The 25848-nt window shown below is 46.1% G+C and overlaps 1 protein-coding gene across 1 annotated transcript in view; it reads left to right on the top strand.

Moving 5' to 3' along the window:
- The window catches only part of atp2b1a (ATPase plasma membrane Ca2+ transporting 1a), a 42844-nt gene extending 17345 nt beyond the window's left edge, over window positions 1–25499 (top strand). The window contains exons 3-21 of the mRNA XM_084447822.1: window positions 3162–3359; window positions 3759–4016; window positions 4177–4302; window positions 7172–7336; window positions 8028–8066; window positions 10679–10834; window positions 11114–11328; window positions 13306–13548; window positions 13955–14196; window positions 14936–15173; window positions 15441–15620; window positions 15710–15797; window positions 15911–16017; window positions 16340–16531; window positions 18504–18717; window positions 18885–19096; window positions 19380–19487; window positions 19729–19917; window positions 22898–25499. Coding sequence (XP_084303948.1) covers window positions 3162–3359; window positions 3759–4016; window positions 4177–4302; window positions 7172–7336; window positions 8028–8066; window positions 10679–10834; window positions 11114–11328; window positions 13306–13548; window positions 13955–14196; window positions 14936–15173; window positions 15441–15620; window positions 15710–15797; window positions 15911–16017; window positions 16340–16531; window positions 18504–18717; window positions 18885–19096; window positions 19380–19487; window positions 19729–19917; window positions 22898–23317 — 3590 coding nt within the window. The 3' untranslated portion in view covers window positions 23318–25499. The remainder of the gene's footprint in view (window positions 1–3161; window positions 3360–3758; window positions 4017–4176; window positions 4303–7171; window positions 7337–8027; window positions 8067–10678; window positions 10835–11113; window positions 11329–13305; window positions 13549–13954; window positions 14197–14935; window positions 15174–15440; window positions 15621–15709; window positions 15798–15910; window positions 16018–16339; window positions 16532–18503; window positions 18718–18884; window positions 19097–19379; window positions 19488–19728; window positions 19918–22897) is intronic.
- Window positions 25500–25848: the final 349 nt, after the last annotated feature.

Here is a 25848-nt window from a genome sequence, read left to right as displayed (position 1 = left end):
CCCCTCTCCATGCTCACCTTGTTTTGTGGGTGTGTCAAATAGGGCGTCAGTCAGAAATGATTGACAGGCCGCGGCCCCAACTTCCACACATTTGTTGTTTGTAACCATAGTTATCTTGACACCAGGAAGCATACAGGCATTTACAAAGTCCTTAATATAAGAAACATAAGATGTCACATTACCTTTTAACCCCCAAACATTATAAAGATACACGCTACCTAACAGGCCATATCCTCGAACTTGCATTATTTGGAAAAAGTACGATAAAGTTATAACGATGGTGCGTCTCCCCCGCGACACCGAGGAAAAGCACCCTGCAGCCGGCCACGCAAGCTTGGAGGCTTGGGCTATTAGACTAACGTTAGGCCTATTGCTTTCAGCCAGCTACGAACAGTACACCTAGGTAGTCAAAATAGCCTACAAAGGCAACACAATTTGCGCTTTACAGAAAGGGGGAGAGGATGTAGCCTACTTATCCTACCCCTAATTATGTGGGAGACTGCACACGTAGCACAGCGATTCAGTATAATCGATGAGTTTGGAGAGACAGAGGGCCGTGCACCATGACTCCATGAGCGGAGCGCACAGCGTACAAGGGCTAGCCTACTCCGGAGTCCGGAGATGTAACGGGTCATGCAGTCAATAGATCTCATTTTGAATGTTATTGTAATGCCCTCTGGTTATAATAGAATATCGCTACTGGAGCTGTTTAATCCCAAAATGTGCAATGCTTCCTGCAGTTGGGTCGGATCGAGGTGCTGGGATGATCAACATTGTGGAGCAGATGCCACTGCAGTGATGATACGGCTTACACAACTTTCATAATGTTTTGCAGAATTACAATTCTTTGGTGTTGTAAATTACGAAAGGAAAATTACTTGACTTAATATCTTCACCTCCACCCACCCCGAAATGTAGTCATCATTTTATCACAATAGACTATATGCGTAGCACAACACTGCAATACAAGGCCTTAGGACAAACTATTCAGTACACGGGTGTGTTTGATCAAGTGAAGATCTCATTGTGAGAATGGGCTATGTTTTCTAGAGTAAATGCATGACAAAATACTGCAGGGTAGGCTACTATAGGCCTACGTTTTTATTTTCCGAGGTAATTGTTGCGCATACAACATGACATAAAATGAAGACATAGGCTACTTTCTCATAAAACAGTAACATATATTTATAATATCATTAGGTGACATTGGCTGCAACCTCCAGGACCTCCCGAGTCCCAGTATTGGAAATGTAGTTAGTGATCTGGTTACAAGAAAAGGGGACAAATTATAAAAGCGATCAGTAATAGCATCATTATTTTGCATATACAAAACAGCATAATGTTATAGGGCTGCACGATTATGACGATAATAATTGCGATTATTTACTTCAAAATGGTAATTGCGATTAATAATTGCGATTAATATTTCAAAGTAATAGCTTTAGCTCTGCACAGTTTGCATATGACCTGCTGGGCTTGAGCGACATCATCTTTTTCGTAACCACTCAGCGGGAACGCATGTGATTGGTCAGATAGCATAAGCGCCTGTGATTCGTCCGTGTAGTCCTAGCACACTCAATTCAAAGCAAAATTATTAATCACATTAATTGCGGCCTGTTGCGATTTAGTTAATCGCGGAGTTCATAATCGCTATTTCGATTAATTCACGATTAATTGTGCAGCCCTATAATGTTACAACAATCGGCTATTTATCAGTAAGTCTACATCGAATGTAGTTTGAGCGAGTGATAATCGGGAGATTCTTGGGGAGACAAACTGACTTCTAACCAACTTTGACTTCGTAACATTGCCTATTGGCCTATACAACACAGCATACTCAACAGTTCTGGTAGGCTATCGCTTCAGAAACCATAGAGCACAGTTTGCACCTGATTAATTTTATTTAATGCCAGGGAAGGGTACAGTATGATGCGCTGTGTTTCTGCCATTGCACAGGAGGGCTAACGTTACCAAAAGCAAATGCATTGAGAGCTAACATTAGTATGCTAGGATAACTAACACAGCTATACAATTATAAAACGTATGTACAAATTAGTTCTAGTATACTACTATTACTATCACTGAATGATGTGTCTAGCAAGCTACTGCATAGACATGCTTTAGAATTGCAGTTATCAAATCGTTTGTCATGTTACAGAGCAAGCGCTAACTCGGCTACCAATAGCTAGAAAACTAGCTAACCACGTCAATATGGTTAACCTAGCCTAATTCAATTCAACATTATCCTTGTGTCATATGATTACTATTAGCTTATAAAATGGTTACGGAAACAGTCAACGTTTTAAATTATAGTTTAGTAGTTTAGTATAGTAGATCTGCAATCTTGGTGAGATGTGGAAATCAGTCACAAGGATCTGAACTTACCGATGGATGAAGAGGTTAGGGCGCAAAATTCCAATATCACTTTTTCCTAGCGGGCGGGCATGGGGGCGGGTTCTTGAGACAGTTTTAGGTGAGGGGGAGTGCCTATTTTGTAAGTCTGACATCCGACTTACAAGGGAGGTGAAAATGGCAGTTTAAAATTATATAATTTAGTTCTCTAAAACTATAAAACACACACATTCAACACTTCGAGTGTTCACACAATGCCTCCAAGTACAAATACCATGCAAAACCCCAGAATATCCGATTTTGACTGGAGCACCTCTTTAAGACTTCTTTTTTTTCTTGTAAAATTGTTGTTTCCAATGGAGTGTGCGTGGTTTTTCTTTTGAAGTTTCCTCATTATTGGCCAAGAATCCAACACATGTAATGCAGGGCTCTAGATGTAATATATGCAGAGGTTGAATGCATTGTTGAGGCCAAATACATTGTTGGCTGGGTTGTGTGTCTCTGCAACATGGCCTGACCTGTCAGAAATGCTGACGCCCTTTGGGAGCACTGACAGAATACAGCTCCCTGACCTTTACGGTTGCATTTTGTGGAAACTAGGTTTGACAGTCAAGCAACTCTGTTTTTCACCTCCCAAATATCTAGGCTATCACTTCCTATACACAGATCAGGTGATGTCAAAGGATGGCACTGGCAAGATTATTTTAATGTTGACATGGAACAAAACATTTGAAAATAAGTTGCATGGATGTATTCTAATTCTCTCTCTCTCTCTCTCTCTCTCTCTCTCTCTCTCTCTCTCTCTCCAGGTCTAAGTGGACAGCCCGCAGACATAGAGAAGCGGAAAGCGGTGTTCGGAGCAAATTTTATACCTCCAAAAAAGCCAAAAACATTTCTTCAATTAGTTTGGGAAGCATTACAAGATGTAACGCTGATTATCCTAGAAGTGGCAGCCATAGTTTCATTAGGCCTTTCTTTTTATAGACCTCCAGATGCTGAAAGAGATCGTAAGCACTTTTAATTAACCTCTGTCCATTGATGCACAGTGAAGTTGCTATGTTATGCAATTGCTATTTCATGTTTAGGCCCACCTTTGTAGAAGAGGCACACCTTAGTCTTGGAATCCAATTACATTTTATCAGTGAAACATTTCCCCATGTTGAGGAGGTACTGTAAAGAAATACCTCATCATTGCCAAATTAAAGCACCTCCTGTACTGTAGATGCCTTCAGTTTTCCGTAACGCAACATATGGTACTGTACATGTATGGTGATTAATACTGTAGTTCACAAAGATCCTGCATACACTGCTATGGCAGGTTAGATTTTTGTTTTGCAGCATATGATGGCTGTTGGTACCGGTGTTTTCCACACCATGACCCTCCTATGCTGTGATTATCCCCCCAGACTGTGGGCAGGCAGCTGGGGGCGTGGAGGACGAGGGAGAGTCGGAGGCAGGCTGGATCGAGGGCGCGGCCATCCTCCTGTCGGTGGTCTGCGTGGTGCTAGTGACAGCCTTCAACGACTGGAGCAAAGAGAAGCAATTCCGCGGCTTACAAAGCCGGATCGAACAAGAGCAGAAGTTTACCGTCGTCCGTGGCGGCCAAGTCATCCAGATCCCCGTGGCTGAGATTGTGGTGGGGGACATCGCACAAATAAAATATGGTAAGAAGTACTGCTGTTAGGGGGTGTGAAGTAGGTTTCTATGTTCGGCTCAAGAAAATGTACTGATTTGAATGCATATTGTTTCTTCTGAAGCATCAGCCTCTTATCCCGTGAGTTTGCACAGTGTGAATCGGGGGTTGTTTTCCCTGCGCGTGTCCAGGTGACCTCCTGCCAGCAGACGGTGTGCTCATCCAAGGGAACGATCTCAAGATCGACGAGAGCTCTCTGACGGGGGAGTCGGACCACGTCAAGAAGACGCTGGAAAAAGACCCCATGCTGTTGTCAGGTAGCTGTCCAGTTCTTCTCCCAGCCAGGGCTCGACGCTTACCATTTCCCAAAGTAGCACTGTGCTACCATCTTGAAAAATTTAGTAGCACACACAGAATTTTAGTAGCATAATGAAAATTCCGCAATTTTCATATGACAAATTATCATGATTATTTTTAATGTTACGACCGGCTCTTGGCCATAACAAAATTGTAGACACAATGTAAAGGGGAAGTAAGAATACATGTATTAATTTATTAATAATATAAAGATGCAGCAAATGGGACGTGGCATCAGTAAATCAGTGGTGTAACTGGATGTAGTGGAATGTATGGGTGTAGGGGAGTTGTATAGTGGGAAAACATGAGAGACAAGGAAACAAGAAAGGAGAGAGAGAGACTCACGTTTCAGCTGTGCGTCTCCTGAAACAAACACGGTCTTTCCAGCTAACTTTTTTTTATGGTGTGGCGGCAAGGATTTTGCCGTGGCACGGCAAAACCTTACCAGCGGAAACACTGGTTTAGATGAGTAGCACTGTGGTCACGCACATAGAAAGAAGAAGCTTGTTTGCCTCTGTGGGCACACCTCCATATGAGAGAGAGTCTTTGTGGTTTGTGGTATAAAGTGTTTCCTCTGGAACTGATCTCTTGGTGTGGTGGTGTGTGAAAAAAAGAGTTTGATTTCAAAACCAAAGCGGGGGATCGGAGACCGCCCTTCTTCCTCCCTTGTTCCCCTCTCCTGTCCCCTTCCTTCTTCTCTCTCCTCTCTTGCGCTCCTCTCAACAACCTCTCTCTCCTCTTCTCTCTAACCTGTGCCTCCACTCTGTGCCTGTGCCACAGTCCTGTCCTCTCCTACCACAATCCCTGCCTCTGCCTAAAAAAAACAATTAACTGAAGAGTAGGTCTATAAAGATGGCCTAACTTATCTCGTAAGGCTGGTAAAGTCCTAGAGCTTAAAATGTAATTAATGACATGTAACTGGACGGGATAAAACGGTAAACCCACACAGGCACTTAATAAATCATATGGTATATAGACATATTTTAATCAGATGTATTGTAGGTTACCATTATAACAGCAGCTGTAGATTTTTTTTAAAGGTAAGCTAGTCTTTAAACATGTCTAAATAATTTCTTGCTTTTTCAGTTATTTTGATTGGGACTTTTTAGGTGGCTGGATGAACATTAATGCAAGCTAGTGTTAGTTCAGCCAGCCAAAAAGACGGTCGCACAATCAGGCAGCGCTGCACCTGACTCGCACGAAAGTTGCAAAACCTACTCACGCTTGTGGTTTATGTCTCCTTGACAATGCTCGCTTGAAGGGCTGACCGACTGACAGACAGCAGCGCGTAGCTCAAATGGAGCAGGCTCCGCTTCGGCTCAAACTGTATTTTCAGATAACGTTACGTAACGTAATCCCTTCACGCGTCGAGTCTTCCGATCACCTCAGAAAGGAGCAGCATGGAGTGGCACAGAGCGCGCGGCCTATAGGCTCTTAGTCTCATTTAAAATAAATAGTCCTAATGTTGGCATGACAGTGGTTTTGAAAGCGCATTTAGGTAGAAATATTTAGAAAGTTTAAGATGTTTAATTTAAGACTTTTATATATACAGTATAGCCTAATTTGTATTATTGTTTTTTGTATCAAATGTTTGGTGTGGCGGCAAGGATCTTGCTGTGGCGGTGCGCCACAGCATAACCTTACCAGCGGAAACGCTGGGTATAATCGGTCTTCCTGTCTGGGTGTTGCCTGCCTGCCTGCCTGTCTTGTCTTGTCTGTCTTATGTTTGTCTGGCCTCCACTTCCCTGGTGTCTGTCCTAGCGATCACCATCATGTCTATCGTCTCCCCAGCCTCCACTTCCCTGGTTTCTGTCCTAGCGATCACCATCATGTCTATCGTCTCCCCAGCCTCCACTTCCCTGGTTTCTGTCCTAGCGATCACCATCATGTCTATCGTCTCCCCAGCCTCCACTTCCCTGGTGTCTGTCCTAGCGATCACCATCATGTCTATCGTCTCCCCAGTTCAGCGCAGCTCCCTCAAAAGCAGAGGGAGAGAAATCAGCCTTTAATGTTATGCACCTCACCCGAAAGCAAATTCCTAGTACATTGTAAAACTGCATGGCAACTAACGGATTCTGATTCTGATAATTAACGCAGGCATTGGGGAGCTCTTTAATTCTCTCCTTCTGACGCTCTTTCACTACGCCTCTCTCTACAGTAGCATTCTGTCTGTTACTACTGTTCGTTCTTCCTTCTTCTCTGTCGCCGTCTCTCACTGCCCCCCCCCCCCCCCCCCCCTTAGTCTGAGCTCTGTTCTTAGTTTGTGAGAGCAGTGGGGATTTCACTCTTGAGAAAGCCTGTTGTGGCGCTCATGTTTCTATTAATTACAGTAACTGAAGCTGACAATTGGCTTTTGATTAAATCCTGTTGAGTGTGTGCTGTCATAGAGTTACACGTGAGTTTTGTATTCACTTCACTGTAACTCGCTGGACTTTATAACGCTCATGCCGTACATTTAAAGGCTTTTTATAGAGCTTAGCGTGTCGGCCGAGTGACGTTCTGGTTCCTACTTTAGTGCAGAGCCGCAGGCGATTCAACCAAGAATCCGTCAAGACAACTACTGTATACTGTCAAACGATTTCATTGCACAATTATTGGCCGATTTGTACTCTGCTAATACTGCCAAAGTAATACCATGGGAAACATGGCGCTCAGCACATTGCATGAGCTAAGCGCTTGTCAGGGAAACGATGACACGCAACATTTTGCTAAATAGTTACATAGGGAAATACCTGACATGCATACTTTTAACTGTAGCATTGGCCTCTAGCCTCTGCCTGTCACTGTAGCCTTACCTCACACACCCTCCTCTCCCTCCCCTCTGTCCAGGCACCCACGTGATGGAGGGCTCGGGGAAAATGCTGGTCACCGCCGTGGGCGTCAACTCTCAAACTGGAATCATCTTCACCTTGCTGGGGGCGAGCGAGGACGAGGACGACGAGGAAGATAAGGAGGAGAAGAAGAAGGAGAAGGAAAAGAAGAAGGTTAAGAAAAGTAGGAGTCCGACTCTTGTCCACATTGATTTGATTTCATATTGGGGAAAAAGCCATAAAGTGATGTTCGCATTTCGCTGCCCGTACTCGTGTGGAAAAGGACAGTGTCTCTCAGCGGCGTTTGCGTTTGTGCATAGATGTCGTCGAGGACGTGGAGACAGTTGAGAGGAAGCCAGAAGGTAGAGAATCTATGCAGTGCACAGTTGCCGAGTAGAGAGGTTTGACTCGCCAGGAGCCTCTGTTGGGAGGCGTAGCTCAGCGCAGGCCAAGGCTCAGCTTTAGCAGTAGTTATTTCTGTCCGCCAAGGAGCGGACTCGACTTATTCTCGGAGGCCGGCGCGTTGATTGTAGTGACGCCGTGCGTGTCACATATTTAAGGCTATTTGGAGTTTTCTCACTTCTGTGTGTTTGGTCCATACTGGTAATATTACTAGTAGTATTACTGTAGTACCTTTCGCACGTGTTGATCTTATAATGTACCTGTCAACCTCAACATGGTTATGGATTACCTGTTTGCAGCTTCTACACCGTTCTACTTGAGTTGCAGCTCCAGCTCCTCTGTTTGTCAGCTCATGAAAATCCCACCGGCTCCTTATCAAATCAAAGCCAGGATTTGATCATTGGAAAAATCGTTACAGATTGTTCACTGAGAAGTTACAGTAAGTTGACTATATTCTTCTGCTTATTCAACAGACAAGAAGCAGGACGGGTCCGTGGAAAACCGCAAGAAGGGTGAGTCACACGGACGCACGCACAGACTCGACCAACGCACGGGCATGTTTAATTGCCCTTTGGCTTAGAGCAGGCCTGCCTTGATCTGTGTAGGCCTGGCGGTAATGGCATTTCCTTAACCCATTTAACAGCATCAGATCTATGGTTAAAGCCACGTGTATATAAATAGCTCTGGGTAAAGCTGTGGCTTGGAGGTTTGTTCTAGTCAGCGGGGTACAACTTTGGCAAAACGTTGTCGGAAGGAAATGGAGGACAAGGCCTGTCCATTGTGGCTGTTGAGGCTGGCATGTTCCCCCACTCCTCTCCTCCTCTTCTCTCCTTCCCTCCCCCCGCTTGGCTCGCTCGGCACATTCAGTGCAGAGCGGCAGGTGCCGCTCAATCCAGTTATGGCGATTAGCGATGAGAAGATTAAACCCTGTAACAATCCTGGGGGAAGAGCATCTGCTCCCCCACCCTTGCTCCCTCTCTTCCTCCCTCTCTCTCTCTCACACACACACACACACACACACACACACACACACACACACACACACACACACACACACACACACACACACATTCTCTCTCTCCCTCACTCGCTCACACACACCCTAGCTCCCTCTCTTCCTCCCTCTCTCTCACACACACACACACATTCTCTCTCTCACACATTCTCTCTCTCTCACACACACACATTCTCTCTCACACACACACGCTCTCTCTCTCCCTCTCGCTCACACACACCCTCGCTCCCTCTCCTCCCTCTCTCGCTCACACACCCTCGCTCCCTCTCTCTCTCACACTCTCGCTCCCTCTCTTCCTCCCTCTCTCTCTCTCTCTCTCTCTCTCTCTCTCTCACACACACACACTCGCTCCCTCTCTTCCTCCCTCTCTCTCTCACACACTCTCTCTCTGTCTCTCTCACACACACTCTCTCTCTTCCCTCTCTCTCTCTCACACACACACACACTCTCTCTCTCTTTCTCTCTCTCTGTGCAACCCCATTGTTATTTCCTGTAATGACACCCCACTGCCAGTTTTGACCACTGCAGATAAACCTCAGCTCAGACATAAGTGTGGAGTGGCTCCCAGCTCCAGTAGTGAGTGTTTGTGTGGTCCAGACCGTCTTAAGACAAGCGTCTGGGCGGCCGACCCGTGGTTCATTGAGAGGCCCTGGCGGGGTGTCCCTGATGCACAGCTTCTCCGCCTCTGCTAGGAACGAGCAGTAATCCCTCAGACTGGGATTAGAGGGGCTGCGTAAGCGCGGAACGAGCCGCAGAGGCAGCAGCTGAGTATCAAGCCCCCTTCTCCCCTCACGCTCATAGACAGATGTGTATACACACACACACACACACACACACACACTCAGTGGCTCCTCCCCAATCGTCCGCTAGAATCTATACCATAGTAAACAAAAGCTTAAAGTCTTACTCTCCCACAGTATATTTGCTAGAGTAAAGTAGGGCAGGACCAAGAGATAGACACACAGACAGACCGACGGGGTGAAGAAGCCCCAGCCCAGGCTCCGTGGCCGGCAGGCAGGCCCACAGATGATGATTTGATCATTGGGGGGGGGGGGAGGGGGTTGGAGATCAGCCCCCCGTCCGCCCGCTAGCCTGCCGCCAGGGGCTTTGTGTCTCCTAGGTTACTTGGTCAGATGAGAGCCAGTGTGACTGTTGTCCATCCCGACAGGGAGGAGAGACTGGAGGGGGGGGGGGTGATAGAGGGTGAGAGAAAGGGATGAGAAAGGCACGATTAAATGGTGTCTGCCAGGCTGCCATGGTATCCACCGTGCTTAAGCAGATTCCACAGATCCCAGTGCCCGGCCTCTGGCTCGGATGTCTCTGAGTGGGAATACAGTAATTAGATTCCCTGCTCCTTACCTAATTACGTTTTGGACCTGAGTCAGAGGCGTAGCCGTAATTACAGCAACATCTCCCCAAGTTCCTCCTTGAAAACAGGCCTCGTTGAATGGAGACAGAACTATAAAGCGCTCTCTGTCGAATCAAATTGAGGATACCTAAACGCTCCATTGATGAGTCCATCCTAAACATATTTTTCATAGGATTTACTCTTTTAGTTAATACCATTGCACCTTGTCCCATTACTTGCTTGCTTAATGAATATGCCAGAATTGTTTAGTGAAAATTAACATGTACCAGTAAGTAGGGCTGGGTATCGATTCGAATTTCAAGAATTGATTCGATTCACAAGGTTCAGAATCGATTATCACGATTCAGTTCGATTCAATATCGATTCGTTTTTTTAGCTGTAACCTTAATTACATGACTGTCAAGTTATGCAACACATCAATAGGCCTACTACGGCTGGGTATCAATACTGATTTCCAAAAATTAATGAATTATTGAATGAATTAATGAACTATTCATTCCTTCATTCATTAAATAAAAGATCGATTTTGGGATTCATAAATCGATTCAGAATCATTCGATTCAAAATTGATTGTTTTTAACCCAGCCCTACCAGTAAGTACACGGTGTACTACTGTGGTAGAGCCACTGCAATGCAGTTCAGTTTCAATTGGATTCCAAACTACGATGGCAGGTATTGCGGCAGGAGTATATCAGTCTGTCACATCAACTAACAGCTCCCCCCCCGTGTCACTCCTGCAGCTAAAGCCCAGGACGGCGCCGCCATGGAGATGCAGCCACTGAACAGCGACGAGGGAGCTGACGCTGATGAGAAGAGGAAAGCCAACCTGCCAAAGAAGGAGAAGTCCGTCCTCCAGGGGAAGCTCACCAAGCTGGCCGTCCAAATCGGCAAAGCAGGTCGGTAAAGAACGCCAGGATGTGAGAGACTTTTTTTCGCCCAGAGAGCATCCCCAGGAAATATCACGTCATTAGAATTGTCTCCAAGACCCTGTTTTGAAACAACCCACAATCCCCTTTTTGCTAAAACTGGACATGTTTGGGCTAGACCTAGTAAAGACCTGCACACACACTCACACTCCCAGTAGAACCCAGGTCTGTAACGCACTTTGCTCTGATTCTACTTAGAACGTCCCTGGTTGTTCACTATCATGTTCTCTGTGTTCACTCCCACCCCAGGCTTGGTTATGTCAGCCATCACAGTCATCATCCTGGTGGTGCTCTTCGTGGTGGACACCTTCTGGGTCCAGGGCCTGCCCTGGGTCAAGGACTGCACCCCCATCTACGTCCAGTTCTTTGTCAAGTTCTTCATCATCGGTGTCACCGTGCTGGTGGTGGCCGTCCCCGAAGGCCTCCCGCTGGCCGTCACCATCTCGTTGGCATACTCTGTCAAAGTAGGTTCTGATTTTTCATCACTGCACTTGCCAGCAGGTTGACTCTCTCACCTAACCCCACTTAGCCTACTAAAGCCATACAGAGACTCTGTTGACTGGATCTGAACTTAAATAGCTTATACCTTGCTATACAAATAAAGTTGTATTATTATTATTAAAGCTAGGGTGTCATCCTTTCTACTCGAGTTGATGGCGGACAGGTTTTGGCCAAAAGTTTTGATTTGTTAGACCCAGTCCGACTTCATTTCAAGCACAAACACACAGTTATTATTAGTACTATAGTTGTGCTTGTTTACAGTCATTAACATGTAACACTGGGAGGAAGCTTAACAGAAGCACTTAACCCTCTTGGGGCTTGATCAAAAAAAAAAAAATATATATTTTGACATCTAAATTTCAAAAGAGTGGCTTGAAAGTGGTTAGAGATAGAGACTCACTGTAAATGAGACATGTTGAGAATGACCCAAAGGTTGGGTCTAAATGTATCCAACTAATTTGCATATTATGATGTCATAGGGTGGCAGCCATCTTGAATTATGCAATTTTTTAGGGAAATATGGGATATTTTTAATCAATTTGAACTCATTTCAACAGATTTCCCCACCTCTGTCCATTTGTTATGTTATCCAAATATCAAATGAACAGGAAAACAGTAAATGGAAAGCCAACAGTAAAATAGTAAACAAACAAATTACTATGCCACATGGTAGCATCACTCACGTAAACAGAAGGCGTCTCTTAGCCGCAGAGGCCTGTGTACCTATCTATCCAGTGTACCTATCTATCCAGGTGACACTGTTTATAATTTTTCAGAGTATGGTACCTCTCATTGCAAGGCACAGCACACAGAGCCACCCCACACTGACTGCACCTGTATCTTGTCTGACAATGGCCTTTAGGGCGGGTGCGATCAGAGCATCACAAGCTATCATCGTGACTGTAATCACTAGTCGTCGTTGACGACCGATCATTATCACCAAAGGCAAAAGGTACATTTCCCCCTTCAGGATCAGGATCTGCAAATATAATATCCAAAACCTGCTCACAGTTGAACCTTCTGGCAGCCATTTGGTGTTTTTCCAACTCAATAATCTACTCAGACAATTCTGCTGACTCGCTCTCTCAATAACTCTGCTCCGCTCAACCCACAACTGAATGAACCGTCATCGTATGTATTTATAGTAAACGTGAGAGAGAAGCAGGGTACAAGGACAAAAACATATCTATAAATATTATACTGTGCTTACTGTAACTGTACAAAATAATTGTTGTGATTGATCATAAGTTGCGCACGCGTGATTCATTTGCAGGCTGAGGCTCGAGATTATTTTATTGTACATGGGATGCTATCTGTACAAACACGACGCACAAACTCAACTTTAGACGGTATCTTGCAATCGAACTCTCAACTATGGGCTGACCTTTTCGAGTAGCTTTATATTCACTGGGATAGACGAAGTACTGCACCAGGCAAAGCAAATAACCTATCCGCATAGTTTACAATTTTGTCGTTGGACGTAAATTCGGAAGTCGGCGACACACATGGATAAACCGAAGCTTGCCAGATAGCGCAATTTGTCTACTTTTACAGGTAAAAAAACACTTGTCTCTAGGTCAAACTATTTCAGAATTATGCCATCCTAAAGAATCTGTTATTTAGGAGCGCTGTCGCGCCCCGTGTATATAAGAGGGAACTCGTAACAAGATTTTCTCAAATATATTGCATTGGAAGATGGTGTCATACTGAATCGAGACCAAAGTTATACATGTCTGCCATCTAGTGGGGGCGGAGAAATCAAGGTTTCAGTGTAAATATCACAAAATGGCTGTTTTGCTCAGTAACGCAGCTTGTCGCACAGCTGCGACTTTGGCGCCAAGAGAGTTAACATTGCCATAGATTAAATACTTGCTCTACTAAGTGTTCAGGGACCTTCCGGGACTTTGTTCTTCATCTTTTCTTCTTCCTCCTCCTCGTAGAAAATGATGAAAGACAACAACCTGGTCAGACACCTGGACGCCTGTGAAACCATGGGCAACGCCACGGCCATCTGCTCGGACAAGACTGGAACGCTAACCATGAACCGCATGACCGTGGTGCAGGCCTACCTCGCTGACAAGCACTACAGGAAGGTGCCCGAGCCCGAGCTCATCCCTGCCAGCATCCTCCACATGCTCATTGTGGGCATAGGAGTCAACTGCGCATACACTACCAAGATCATGGTGAGAAAGGACTTCGTACTATCCATATGGTCCTAGCAATGGGCATTCTGCTGATTTGAGGCTAAAGCAAATGGGAATTTTGCAAGGTTGATGTGTGGGTGAGTTGTTGGTAGACTATTGCTGCATTTAGATGCTGGCTGCTGCCCCCCCCCCCCCACACACACACACACGGCATATTTTTAGACTCGGCCTGGAGCTATTAGCCTCTAGCCCTTGGCTAAGAAGGCTGTTAGCCCTGGGCTAAGTGATGTTTCACTTGACCTTATCCTAAGGCTTATCTGTTAAGGGTGAAGGACATCCCCAGGCCAAGAAGTCCCTTGACTGAAATTCTCTTTCTCTCTCTCTCTCTCTCTCGTTCTCTCTCGTTCTCTATCTCTCTCCCCCTCCCTCCCCTCTCCCTCTCCAGTCCCCAGAGAAGGAGGGCGGTCTGCCGCGTCAGGTGGGCAACAAGACCGAATGTTCCTTGCTGGGCTTCGCCAATGACCTGAAGCGCGACTATCAGGCCATCCGCAACGAGATCCCAGAGGAGAAGCTGTACAAGGTGTACACCTTCAACTCCGTCAGGAAGTCCATGAGCACCGTTCTGAAGAACGCAGACGGGAGCTTCCGCATGTACAGCAAGGGAGCCTCTGAGATCCTCCTAAAGAAGTAGGTTTTTACCATGTAGCATTCTGAGCTTGTGTTTCAAGTTTCACTCGCAGTTAGGATTGTATATATGGAAGTGTACAAGCTGCCAACCGTCACTGTGTTGAATTTTAGATTAGTGCTTACTGCTCCTTCAAGCCATAACTGTGAGTTGTACATCAAGAGGGCATCGCTGTCTGTCTCCGTTTTATATTTTATTATTAACACCCCAAGCCTCTGGTGCATACAACTATGAATAATACTGGCCATGCGAGGGCACATTGGCTGTAAGTTCTTTGCCGTAATTAATTTGCAAAGCAGCATCGATCGCTTTTAAAGCCTCGAAATGGGTGTTGGTGGCCAGGTTTGCAATGAAACTGCGTGTGTGTGTCTAAAGGCTTAGCCGCTAAGTAGTTCAAGAGCATCCCACCAAGCCCCTTAACTTTACGTCTTATAAACCGGCCCGGAGAAATGAGCCTGTGGCAACTCTCTCTAAGCCTCTTAACCAGGCACGCCTCCTCTTAACCCACAGAGAAATGGGCCCAAAGCTGCTTCCTCCAGCTTTTTTTCTCGCCAGTTGAACGCCCCTCTCTCTTTCCCCCTCTCCTGCTTCTCCTTCTGACCCTTCTTTTTCTCTCCGTCTCACCCCTCCTGTGTTGCATCCCTCTCTACTACTCTTTCTTCCTGTCTCTGTCTCATTACCCTTTACACCTTTCGCTCCCTCTTCATCTCTCCCTCCCTCTCTTTCCCTCCCCTCTACCAGATGCTATAAAATCATGACGGCCAGCGGTGAGGCTAAGGTGTTCCGTCCCCGGGACAGAGACGACATGGTGAAGAAGGTGATCGAGCCCATGGCCTCCGAGGGCCTCAGGACCATCTGTCTGGCCTACAGGGACTTCCCCCTTTCGGAGGGGGAGCCCGACTGGGACAACGAGAACGACATCCTCAGCGGCCTCACCTGCCTGTGTGTGGTGGGCATCGAGGACCCCGTCAGACCCGAGGTCAGTGTGACGGAGATGGACACTGTGTTTCTGCAGGCTCAAGCCAGAGACCTCATAAAGGATAAGTGGCGCTCTCAGAGCGATGTGACCAAGCACATTGGCATCTCAAAACACAGCTTTGTGCGTTTGAGAGGCCTACATGCAGACCCCAGAGTCGTAACATGCAGACCCCAGAGTCGTAATACACTCCCCCCCCCCCCCCTCTCTCTCTCTCTCTTTCTCCCTCTCTTTCTTTCTTTCTCTCTCTCTCTCTCTCTGGCCCCTCAGGTACCAGACGCCATCAGGAAGTGTCAGCGCGCAGGCATCACCGTGCGCATGGTCACCGGCGACAACATCAACACGGCCCGCGCCATCGCAACCAAGTGTGGCATCCTGCTGCCTGGTGACGACTTCCTGTGCATGGAAGGCAAAGAGTTCAACCGACGGATACGCAACGAGAAGGGAGAGGTGGGCGACTGTCCCCGCGGCAAAAACACCAAACCGTTTCTCGCATGAATATGTGGATCGTGACATTGAACTGCCTGCACTGTTTACAGATTGAACAAGAGCGCATCGATAAGATCTGGCCCAAGCTGCGAGTCCTGGCTCGGTCCTCCCCAACCGACAAACACACGCTAGTCAAAGGTAACTCACTCTGCTCTTCCTAAGGTGTGGGGGGGTAGGGGGGGGATTGTAAATATGACTGTCTATGAAGCGTCCCGGTCTTGTCGTGACACGCGGCCATTGACGTCCTGCAGGCATCATTGACAGCACAGTGCTAGAGCGGAGGCAAGTGGTGGCGGTGACGGGGGATGGCACCAATGACGGCCCCGCTCTGAAGAAAGCCGACGTCGGATTCGCCATGGTGGGTTCACACGCTCTCGTGTCCTGACTAACAGTAACCTGGGGGGGTACTGTAGTCATGTTTGTAACGTGCGGACGTATTGTGAGCAAATTAACACGAACGGGTGAAGGAAGAAAACGGCGAATTGCTCAGTGAACCGCATGAGATGCCAACTTGAATTGAATCGGACTATCCAACGGAAGAACATGTTGACTGTTCAATTTTCAAAAAGTATTAAAAGCTCAACATTTGGGAGACCATGGAATTGAAAAATAAATGCTACATAGATATTTATTTACAGCAGAACTTGACTTGCCATCGTGTGTTTCTCTCCTCCAAACAGGGTATCGCGGGTACGGACGTGGCCAAGGAGGCCTCCGACATCATCCTGACGGACGACAACTTCTCCAGCATCGTCAAGGCTGTGATGTGGGGGAGGAACGTCTACGACAGCATCTCCAAGTTCCTCCAGTTCCAGCTCACCGTCAACGTGGTGGCCGTCATCGTGGCCTTCACCGGCGCCTGCATCACACAGGTAACACTGTGAGACGTAACATCTGGGCTGCTGACCGCCTCAGCTCAGCCAATATGGATGTAGGTCAGGCAGTGAGCAGGAACCAGGTTTGGGCGCTGTTGGTACTGTGCCTTTGTGGTAGACCAGTGATAACAGCAGAACATCTATTACTAATCGATTCAAGTTGCCTCGGTTATTTGCGTTTGTTTCTCTACTTGTGTGCAGTCGCGTGTGCATAATCTGTGCTACAACGCATGAACAATTCAGAGTAAATAAAACACTGATAGTCGATTCTGTGCATTGGAGAGGCTAATATCTAAATTGGCCTTCTTTTCGCAGGCACTCTCTGTTCAGAGGTAGCAATCATCTAGCTGAATCTGACCCTTCGGTCAATGTGACAGCCGTGAAATTAGTGTTCAGCGAGGCAAAGAACAATTGCAAATGGGACTTCACAGACTGGGAATAAACAGCTATTTGAAGCTGAGCTTTTGTGTGTGTGCGTGTGTGCGTGTGTGCGTGTGCGCGTGTGCGCGTGTGTGCGTGTGTGTGTGTGTGTTTGTTGAACACAAGTATGGCATAATGAGTGCCTGGGTGTTATCAACAGGTCATTATTATTAAGACTGACTTTGGACAGTGGTCACACTAGCATGGTAACAGGTAGAAAACACAGCCAAGAAATGAATGCAGCCGTAGAGCAGTGTGCTGCTCGGTCCGGCTCCTCTACCCGTCTCCCCGCTCTTCCTGATCGAGCACTTCTCCTCATGGAGATTAATGGGGAAATGACCAGTGAGAGCAATATGGAGGAGACACCTTCTGGCCAGTGCTTACAGCAGTCTAGAACAGTGGTTCTTAACCTTGTTGGAGGTACTGAACCCCACCAGTTTCATATGCGCATTCACCGAACCCTTCTTAATTGGAAAAATAAAATATGATTTTTTCAAATTCAAAACATAGGTATATATTTTGCTGGTGCACAAAATGAACCGTGCATCAACATCACTGTGTTCAAAGAACAAAACCATCAAAACATGATTTTCACACAAAAACAAAAACATAATAATGAATATTTACTGCAAATCAGTGTGACTTCTGCTGTTGCCAATGATGGCCAAGCGGGGCGTGTCATCACGAATCATATGAGTCGGGTGTGTGTCTTGACCTCCGCCGAACCCCTGAGACTGACTCACCGAACCCCTGGGGTTCGATCGAACCCAGGTTAAGAACCACTGGTCTAGAACCTTTCAACTCTGGGGAGGATCACGCACACAAGTACACTGGCGTTGAAAGTGTAATAGAGAAATTCTAATCTGTAGAATCTGTAGTTCTGTAGAACTGCCCTACTCTGTGGTAACCCTCTCATACAGTATAATTGGTTAGTGGAGTTTAGCATATGCATGTATGGGTTGTACCAACAGTGCTGTGTTTTGAGGAAATCATTGCTCTTGGCGGAACGTCTGTCTCCCTCAGAGACCGACTTTGCAAACTCTTACTGTTGGAATAAAAGTACCCAGTTTTGGACTTATAAAGGTGAACCTTGGCATTTTTTTGTATTGATTATTAGAATAAATCCAGTACAGAAGAAAGGGAAGCTAATTGGCATTCATACGCATCTAGTCTATCTGCTGTCTCACTGCTGTCTTCTGGGAGTATGCAGTCTGCAGGATAGCTTTTGTGAAGTGAGTCAGCAGCTATAAACCAACACTTTGGAGCTGTGTGTCATTTCTGAGCGCTGTGTGGGCTGTTCAACTCTGCCGCTCTCAATTCTACATAATATGCACATCTGGTATTAAACACTGGTACAGCGGCATAGCGGGGGTTGTGCGTGCGTGTTTCAGCAATCTAACACTGGGATGTTGCTGATGTGAGTCGAGGCTGAGTGAGTAATGCTCTTCTCCTCTCTCCCTTTCCCTTCTCCCTCTACTGGTTTCTCTCCCTTCGCTCCCTGTCTCTTACTCGTACCCCTCCCTTCCTCCCTTGGTGTCTCTCTCTGCAGGACTCTCCTCTCAAAGCGGTCCAGATGCTGTGGGTCAACCTGATCATGGATACTTTTGCCTCTCTGGCCCTGGCCACGGAGCCCCCTACCGAGTCCCTGCTCCTGCGGAAGCCCTACGGCCGCAACAAGCCGCTCATCTCCCGCACCATGATGAAGAACATCCTGGGCCACGGAGTCTACCAGCTCACCATCATCTTCACCCTGCTCTTCGCCGGTAAGTGAAGCGTGACCTCGGGGCGTCCGCGGTGCTGACGGGAGTTGAACTCATACGGCCTGCGCCACGCAAAACCACACCCACACGCTGCACAACCACACCCACCCGCTGCCCCAGAATGTCAACACTGCTTCTCTACCTGCCCCCCCTCGCCTCCTCGATCCCAGGCGAACACATATTTGACATCGACAGCGGGCGGAACGCCCCCCTGCACGCACCACCCTCGGAGCACTACACCATCGTCTTCAACACCTTCGTCATGATGCAGCTCTTCAACGAGATCAACGCTCGCAAGATCCACGGCGAGAGGAACGTCTTTGAAGGAATCTTCAACAACCCCATCTTCTGTTCCATTGTCTTTGGCACCTTCGTCATCCAGGTACTGCAACACAGCGGCCGAAGTGTGTGTGTGCGTGTGTGTTTGCGTTGGGGGGGGGGGGGGGGGTTGTATTGGAGGCTGGAATGCTGGAATGCTGCTGATTCATGTCGAGTTACCATACAGTGCTTCTGCACTTCCTCAAATGTTTCGGTTCCACGTGTCATTCATTGACTGTTCACTGTGTCGCTTGCCGTGTACTTTTCCATTATGAAACAAGACACCTTTGACAAGAAGCAAAATGCGTTTGACCTCAATTAGTCCTGTTTTCTTGTTCCATGATTAGATTGTCATTGTGCAGTTTGGAGGGAAGCCGTTCAGCTGTGTCAGTCTGACCATCGACCAGTGGTTGTGGTGCGTCTTCCTGGGCTTCGGCTGTCTGCTCTGGGGTCAGGTAAGAGGAGCTAGAGAGAAGCAGAGCTGAAAGTGCGTCACCTGTATCTTTCCTACATGGGCTGACCCAACTGTGGTACAACACTGCCCCCATGTGGCAAGATTAAATGGTACATCTGCACTGCATTGAGTTGGGTGGTAACTTCAACTTAAAACAGGCCTGACTTGAAACGGAAGTCTTACCGGCCATGTTGTGAAGCGGCATGGCCCCGTTCACTGACCTGTGCCCCTCCCCCCCACAGCTGATCTCCACCATCCCCACCAGCCGCCTGAAGTTCCTGAAGACGGCGGGCCACGGCACCCAGAAGGACGAGATCCCCGACGAGGAGCTGGAGGACATGGAGGACATGGAGGAGATAGACCACGCTGAGCGTGAGCTGCGCCGTGGGCAGATCCTCTGGTTCCGAGGTCTCAACCGCATCCAGACTCAGGTAATGCCCTCCTTCCTTCTCCCAGCGCCCCCACCCCCACGGGACACAAAAGCCATAGACCACCAATGGTTACCCCTCCTCTTTCTGCCCCAGAATCCCTCATTCACTTCTTAAAAAAAATAAAACAGCATGCGCTCTCGTGAAAAGTCTTCCACTGATTTTTCTGTTTGCTTCGGAGCTAAAGCAGGTACTTTGCCTTTTTCTGTCTCAGAACCAAGTATTCTTGCTAACATCTCAGATGAAGAAAACAGATGAGATACCGTGTGTCACTTGCAGTCAACTAGAATAAAATGCATCAAAATAAAAATCTTAGTAGGGACGGAGCAGGGGTCTCCAGAATCAAAATCGTGAGGAGGGAAAGGTTAAGATTAAGGTCCTACTCGAGGTGAAGCTCCTTCAGATCAGTGCCTTTCTCTTCCCAACTTCTCTTCCTCTAAACTGATACCTCTATCTGACACCCACTCAGTCCGAGTGACGTTTCTATGATATTTGGTGCCTTTTTCTTTATTTCTCTATGTTCTCTCTCTCTCTCCCTCTCTCTCTCTCTCTCCTCCCCTCTGGCTGTTTGTTTTTCTGGGCCCTTCTTCTGTCACGCTCTCTGATTCCTTGCAGATGGATGTAGTGAGTGCATTCCAGAGTGGAACTTCCTTTCAGGGGGCTCTAAGGCGGCAGCCCTCCAGCACCAGCCAGCAACAGCACGATGTAACCAATGTTTCTAGCCCTACACATGTAGCCTTTTCCACTACTACTACTACTGCCGTCAACACCGCTTCTGCCACTGTGGGGTGTGAGTGCGTGTTCCTCCTTAGTGCATGAGATCTCTTCTCTAACATCTTCCTCTTCCACACTCCTCGCCTAACGTTGATTCTGTCATTCTTCTCCTAGTGTCCCACTTTTCTTTAAAAAGAAAAAAAGAAAAAAAAAATACACATCTTCCATATTGCTTCTATAACATAACTGCTGTATTATATCTATGTATTTGTAACTACGTCACAAAGTTTTTTTGTGTCATCTTGTTTTCTGTTCTGCTTTAGCTTCGTCTCTGATAAAGGTCCTGGTATTTTGGGGAGGTTTGGAAGGGGGTTGGGGAATTAATCTTTGTTTGATGATATACAGTATATATACATGTCTGGTTTGTCTGCAGCTACCGCTGTGCCCTGGTTCCTAGCCTGGCGCTCATGGGTCTTTGTCACAGTACTAGTCCCTAGCTGGGTAAATGTTTTGAGTATATGCCCATGGTCACGGTACAAGAAAGAGTCAATATCAAAACGAGTGTCTGATTAAGTTTTCATAAGAAACCGAGAGCCATTTATCCCAAATGTCAGTGGGTTTTGAATATGCTAACCGGGTTTCGTAAAATGACCTTTTCCATTTGAAGCCGCTCTATCATCTCAGGGTGTTCCCAGGGTCTCCGGTGTGTCCGCTGCACTAACACCCTGTAATTGACAATCAGCTGGGGTAAATTGGACACGGTTGGCTGCTAGTGTGCAGGTCCTGGAATGTCCTGTGTCCTCTGTGGAATGAGAATCTTCTACATACGGCAAATATCAAAGCCTTTAAACCCCCCTCCTCCCCCCTTACTGCTGAGGCGGGGCTTCACAACGTGCATTGGCTTTTCTCTTGCCAGGGAGTGAATGTGTGACTTTGAACTGAACTGTTTTCTTTCAGGTCCCCTAGGACAAGCTGACTGGCCTGCTTCTGTAAATGTTTTATTTGCATCTGTTGGGGTACTCAATGTTTAAAGATGCTTGATTGATGACTGTACACTTAAATATAATGATAATGTTATGTTGCAGACACACACAAGCTTCCAAACTCTCCGTCTTCTATTACAGACTTGATTCAAGTTCATTTTGATTTCTGAAGTATTCTCGATTGAATTGTCAATTACTTACGCTTGAATCTGTCCCTTAAACATTCTTCTCATGTAACTGGGAATCCTCTCTTTCTAGGTGAATTGCTCATTTGAAAATCCAAAGTTGAAGAATCTTTTCATAAAAACCTTGAGATTCATTTAAATGATTTGCTTCTATTGTATAGCCAGACTGTGTCCACTGTTGCCAAAATTAGCAGAAAGACAAAGACCGTAATGTAACACCACACTGACTCCAGCATATTCCTCCTGTAGATTCTGTGAAATGTGTCATGGGCTATACTCAAAGGTTTACTACTGTTGAACACAAGGTAGTGCCACTCTGCATGGGTTCAAGTCAATAGTTGTCAAGTTTGTGCAGTTTTCTTTTGTGCTGTTTCTTACACATCTAAAGCTTTAGACATGCTTGGCTGCCGCAGTTTTTTGTTTTTTCGTCCACAACATAATCAGTAACTGACCCCGCCCCCCCTATGAGCATGTCAAACAAGTTAACCTTCTGTGTCCAGCCTCTGTCCTCTTTTGGATCTTGTTCTCGTCTAGAACATCATCCCACATCTCTCCCTCTCTCTCTCTCTCTCTCTCTCTCTCTCTCTCTCTCACTCTTGCATTTTGAATAATAGGACAGTCTCAGGGTTTTTCATACTACTATTTTACTACACCTAAAAGATTGCATTTGTTTCCAAACGGTGTGCCCGGTGTGAGTTGGGAGAACCAGCGGTAAGAGAGAGGGCACACCACTCCCGTACTTCTGGCTGGTTTCCCAGTGCTGAGTGCTCAGTCTCAGTCCCAGGAAGAACTTTTTTTTAACAAAAGCATTGAGGTTGACTCACACCACCAGTATGACCCCAGAGAAGTAATACTAGTCATCACTGCATACTTGCACGGTTTTTGGAGAGTTGCCCTCCCCCCTATCAATGTATTTTTAGTGTCCCCTCCCCTTCAAACTCACCACAATTGACCCATTAAAAAAACAAGTCCCCATTTTGTCCATGGTTTTTACATCTATTATAAAAAATCGGAGTGTATGACAGAGTTTTATCAAGCGATATGAAATGAAAACTGATGGTGTGCCTGCCCTTCCCCCCTCCTCTCCTACCTCTCCCACAGATCCGGGTGGTGAATGCATTCCGTAGCTCCCTGTCCCCCTACGAGGGGCTGGAGAAGCCCGAGTCACGCTCCTCCATCCACAACTTCATGACCCACCCGGAGTTCCGGATAGAGGACTCGGAGCCCAGCATCCCCCTCATCGACGACACCGACGCTGAGGACGATGCCCCCACCAAGCGCAACTCCGCCTCCCCGCGCAACACTACGCCCACCCCGCCTCCTCCACCGTCACCCTCACCATCGCCCTCGCCTGCGCCCGCCATCCCTGATGGCGAGTTGGCACCCGCCCCCGCCTCCCCATCGCTCAACCAGAACAATAACGCCGTGGACAGCAGCAACCATCTCCTCCCAGACGACGGCAAGTCAGAGGCACCATCGGCCCCGGGGAGTCCCATACACAGCCTGGAGACGGCCCTCTGATCCGGCTCCCTGCGCCCCAACGCACCGTCGCAGCCACTTTCTACCCACCACCAAGAGCTCGCCTCACGCTAACCGGCGAGCACAGGGGAGGAGACGGAGGGGTGGAGAGGGATGAGAGAGCCGAGGGTCCTCTGTGATCTCAACTTGTGCTGGACTAAAACAAGAGCAAACATTCACAAGAATGTAGGGTTTGGTTTGGATGTTTTTATTTCCTTTTTCTTAAATACCCCTCTGCAACACGAGGATTCTTTGTCCACCCCTCTATCCTTGATCACTTGTTTTCTCGGTGAAAGAGGGGTGATTATAAACTCAGATTGAAAGTGACCTGTTTTTTTTTTTTTTTTATTATATTTTATTTTAATGAGGAAGGGGAGGTCCTCATGGCTTGAAGATCAGCTGTAAGAATTTGAAAGAACCTTTTAGCTTCTCTTTATCTGAATGGTGTTGTATATTTATCTCTTTGGCCCTTGCTCATTCAAAAAAACTTATTTCTGCTCCATTGGCTGTTAATATTTTGAATTATTTATGTTTTTTGAAAAAGCAGGTCTGTTTACAAAGTTTGTAGATACTTTTTTTCTGTTTGTAGGCGAAAGAGCTTCCTGACGTATGATGCAGAATGGGGACAGTAAAAATGGAATGCGAGGACTATTTCAGATACTGCTGTATTTTCAGGAAAAAAGGGTGTTTCTATTGAAACTTAACTATTTTTGCCTGCAAGTTTTATTTGTTATATATTTGTAGATAAATAGAACCTTCTAGCCAAACAGATAAACACTAAGGCCTGTATAGCGAAGAGGTCCGTGGGGAGTGGAGTTTCAACAGGATAGAGTAAGGAGCGGCTAGAAGAACTGGACCTCTGTCCATTCACATTTCTATACATACTTACAAATGTCATCGCTTTAGCTGTTCAAACTTCTGTTTTTGACATTCACAAACTCGCAGAGAATTTAATTCATTCAAAAGGCTTTACGGGGTTTATTGGAAGTTTTTCCAATTGTTGGAGAGTTCATTCATAAAGGGAGTTTGGATGACTGTTGGTCATCACCTTAAGAATCATTTCTGTTTTTTTGTTTTTTTCCACTCAGCGAAACTTCAGTCCCTGCCAATGTACAATATTGATATTTGTTTACTCAGGCATAACAATGATTTAATTGAAAATGGTTCTATAATTTAAAGAGATATCTTCAAATATTATGTCTTTAGGTAGTATAATGTTGTCTTGGTCAGAAAAAAAGCAAGTGGGTTATTTTACATTTTATTCAATTCTCTTAAGGATTATTTTCAAGAAAACTTCAATTTCCCCTAGAGTTCTGGTTTGTTGACATTTCAAAAATCAAAAACCCCCCAAAAAGTTTGTAATTTTTTTTCATCTTTGTCCATAAAACTCCTTTCACAGTCATGAAATGTTGCTGCATTTGATTTGTTTGTAGAATATTTTTGACACCTGATGTACTGGAAACACAAGGATTGACATGCATTTTTAAAGAATAAAAAGACTAGGCATACACTGGTATCTGCACAGGGTACTTTATTTCATAATGTGTCCCTTGGAAAAATTTTGATACAGGCACCATACAAATTGTACCTTTGTATTTTTATGAAAATGCATCCTGCTGAACCAGAGTTTGGGGGATTTGACACATAAAGAACATGGGTGAGGTTATGGGCACGCAATTTAAAAGGGTTGTGATTGGTTCTGATAGGAATATTTTTCTCAGGGTGGAAAATGGTTTGAAAGAGGTGAACAGGCTTTTATATAGGCCTGTGGTTAAAATACTAACACTTTTTTCTAATGGGAAGTAGTTTGCCTACCATATAGGGTTGCTTTAGTTAAGGCAGCTGGGTGCAGTTTCTGATTAAGTCCGTACTTAGCCTTCTCATCTGAACTAATGAGAGGAGTCTGAGCTAGGGATGGGGACAGAAGAAGTAAAGGGACATGTTCAGTAGTTGGTTCAATCACATTGATATTTTGGGGAATATGTTTGTTTCCTTGTGTTTTAGGGTAAAAAATCAGCTTGAGATTGCAAAAACAAAATGGGGAGGAAAAAATTATCCATATAAGAAGTTTGTTCTGTAGCTTCTTGTAACGGGAATGAATGTTTATCCATCTGTTTTATGGATTTTTTTTTAAATCTTTTAACATTTTGGGGAAAAAAGTACGTCGTCTGTTTATCTTGAGCAATTTAAATGGTTATCGTGATTGGATTTACATTTGAAACTTGTCAAGTAATGTGTATGGTTTTTAAAAATAAAAAATGAATATTTAGCCTACAAACAGGGCCATGCTTTTCATTTATCGTAAATTTGTCTTCACATCAGGGTTCCTACGCAGTGTAGAAAAATATGGAATTTGATTTTAGTAATTTCCAGGTCTGGATAAGTATGTAAAGAAAAAAAAGTAGCCTATGGTGTTTGAAGCAGGCAGCCAGTGCAGCCTAAATGTTTACCACTGTGTGAGAGAGAGCGCGGGCCAGAGCTTGATGTCGTCGAAAGCAAGAAGTATGTCGTGCGACTGAACGCACACTCCTACG

The sequence above is a fragment of the Borostomias antarcticus genome, assembly GCF_949987555.1.
Source record: "Borostomias antarcticus genome assembly, chromosome: 13".
Lineage (NCBI taxonomy): Eukaryota > Metazoa > Chordata > Actinopteri > Stomiiformes > Stomiidae > Borostomias > Borostomias antarcticus.
This window is presented reverse-complemented; position numbering and strand designations above follow the sequence as displayed.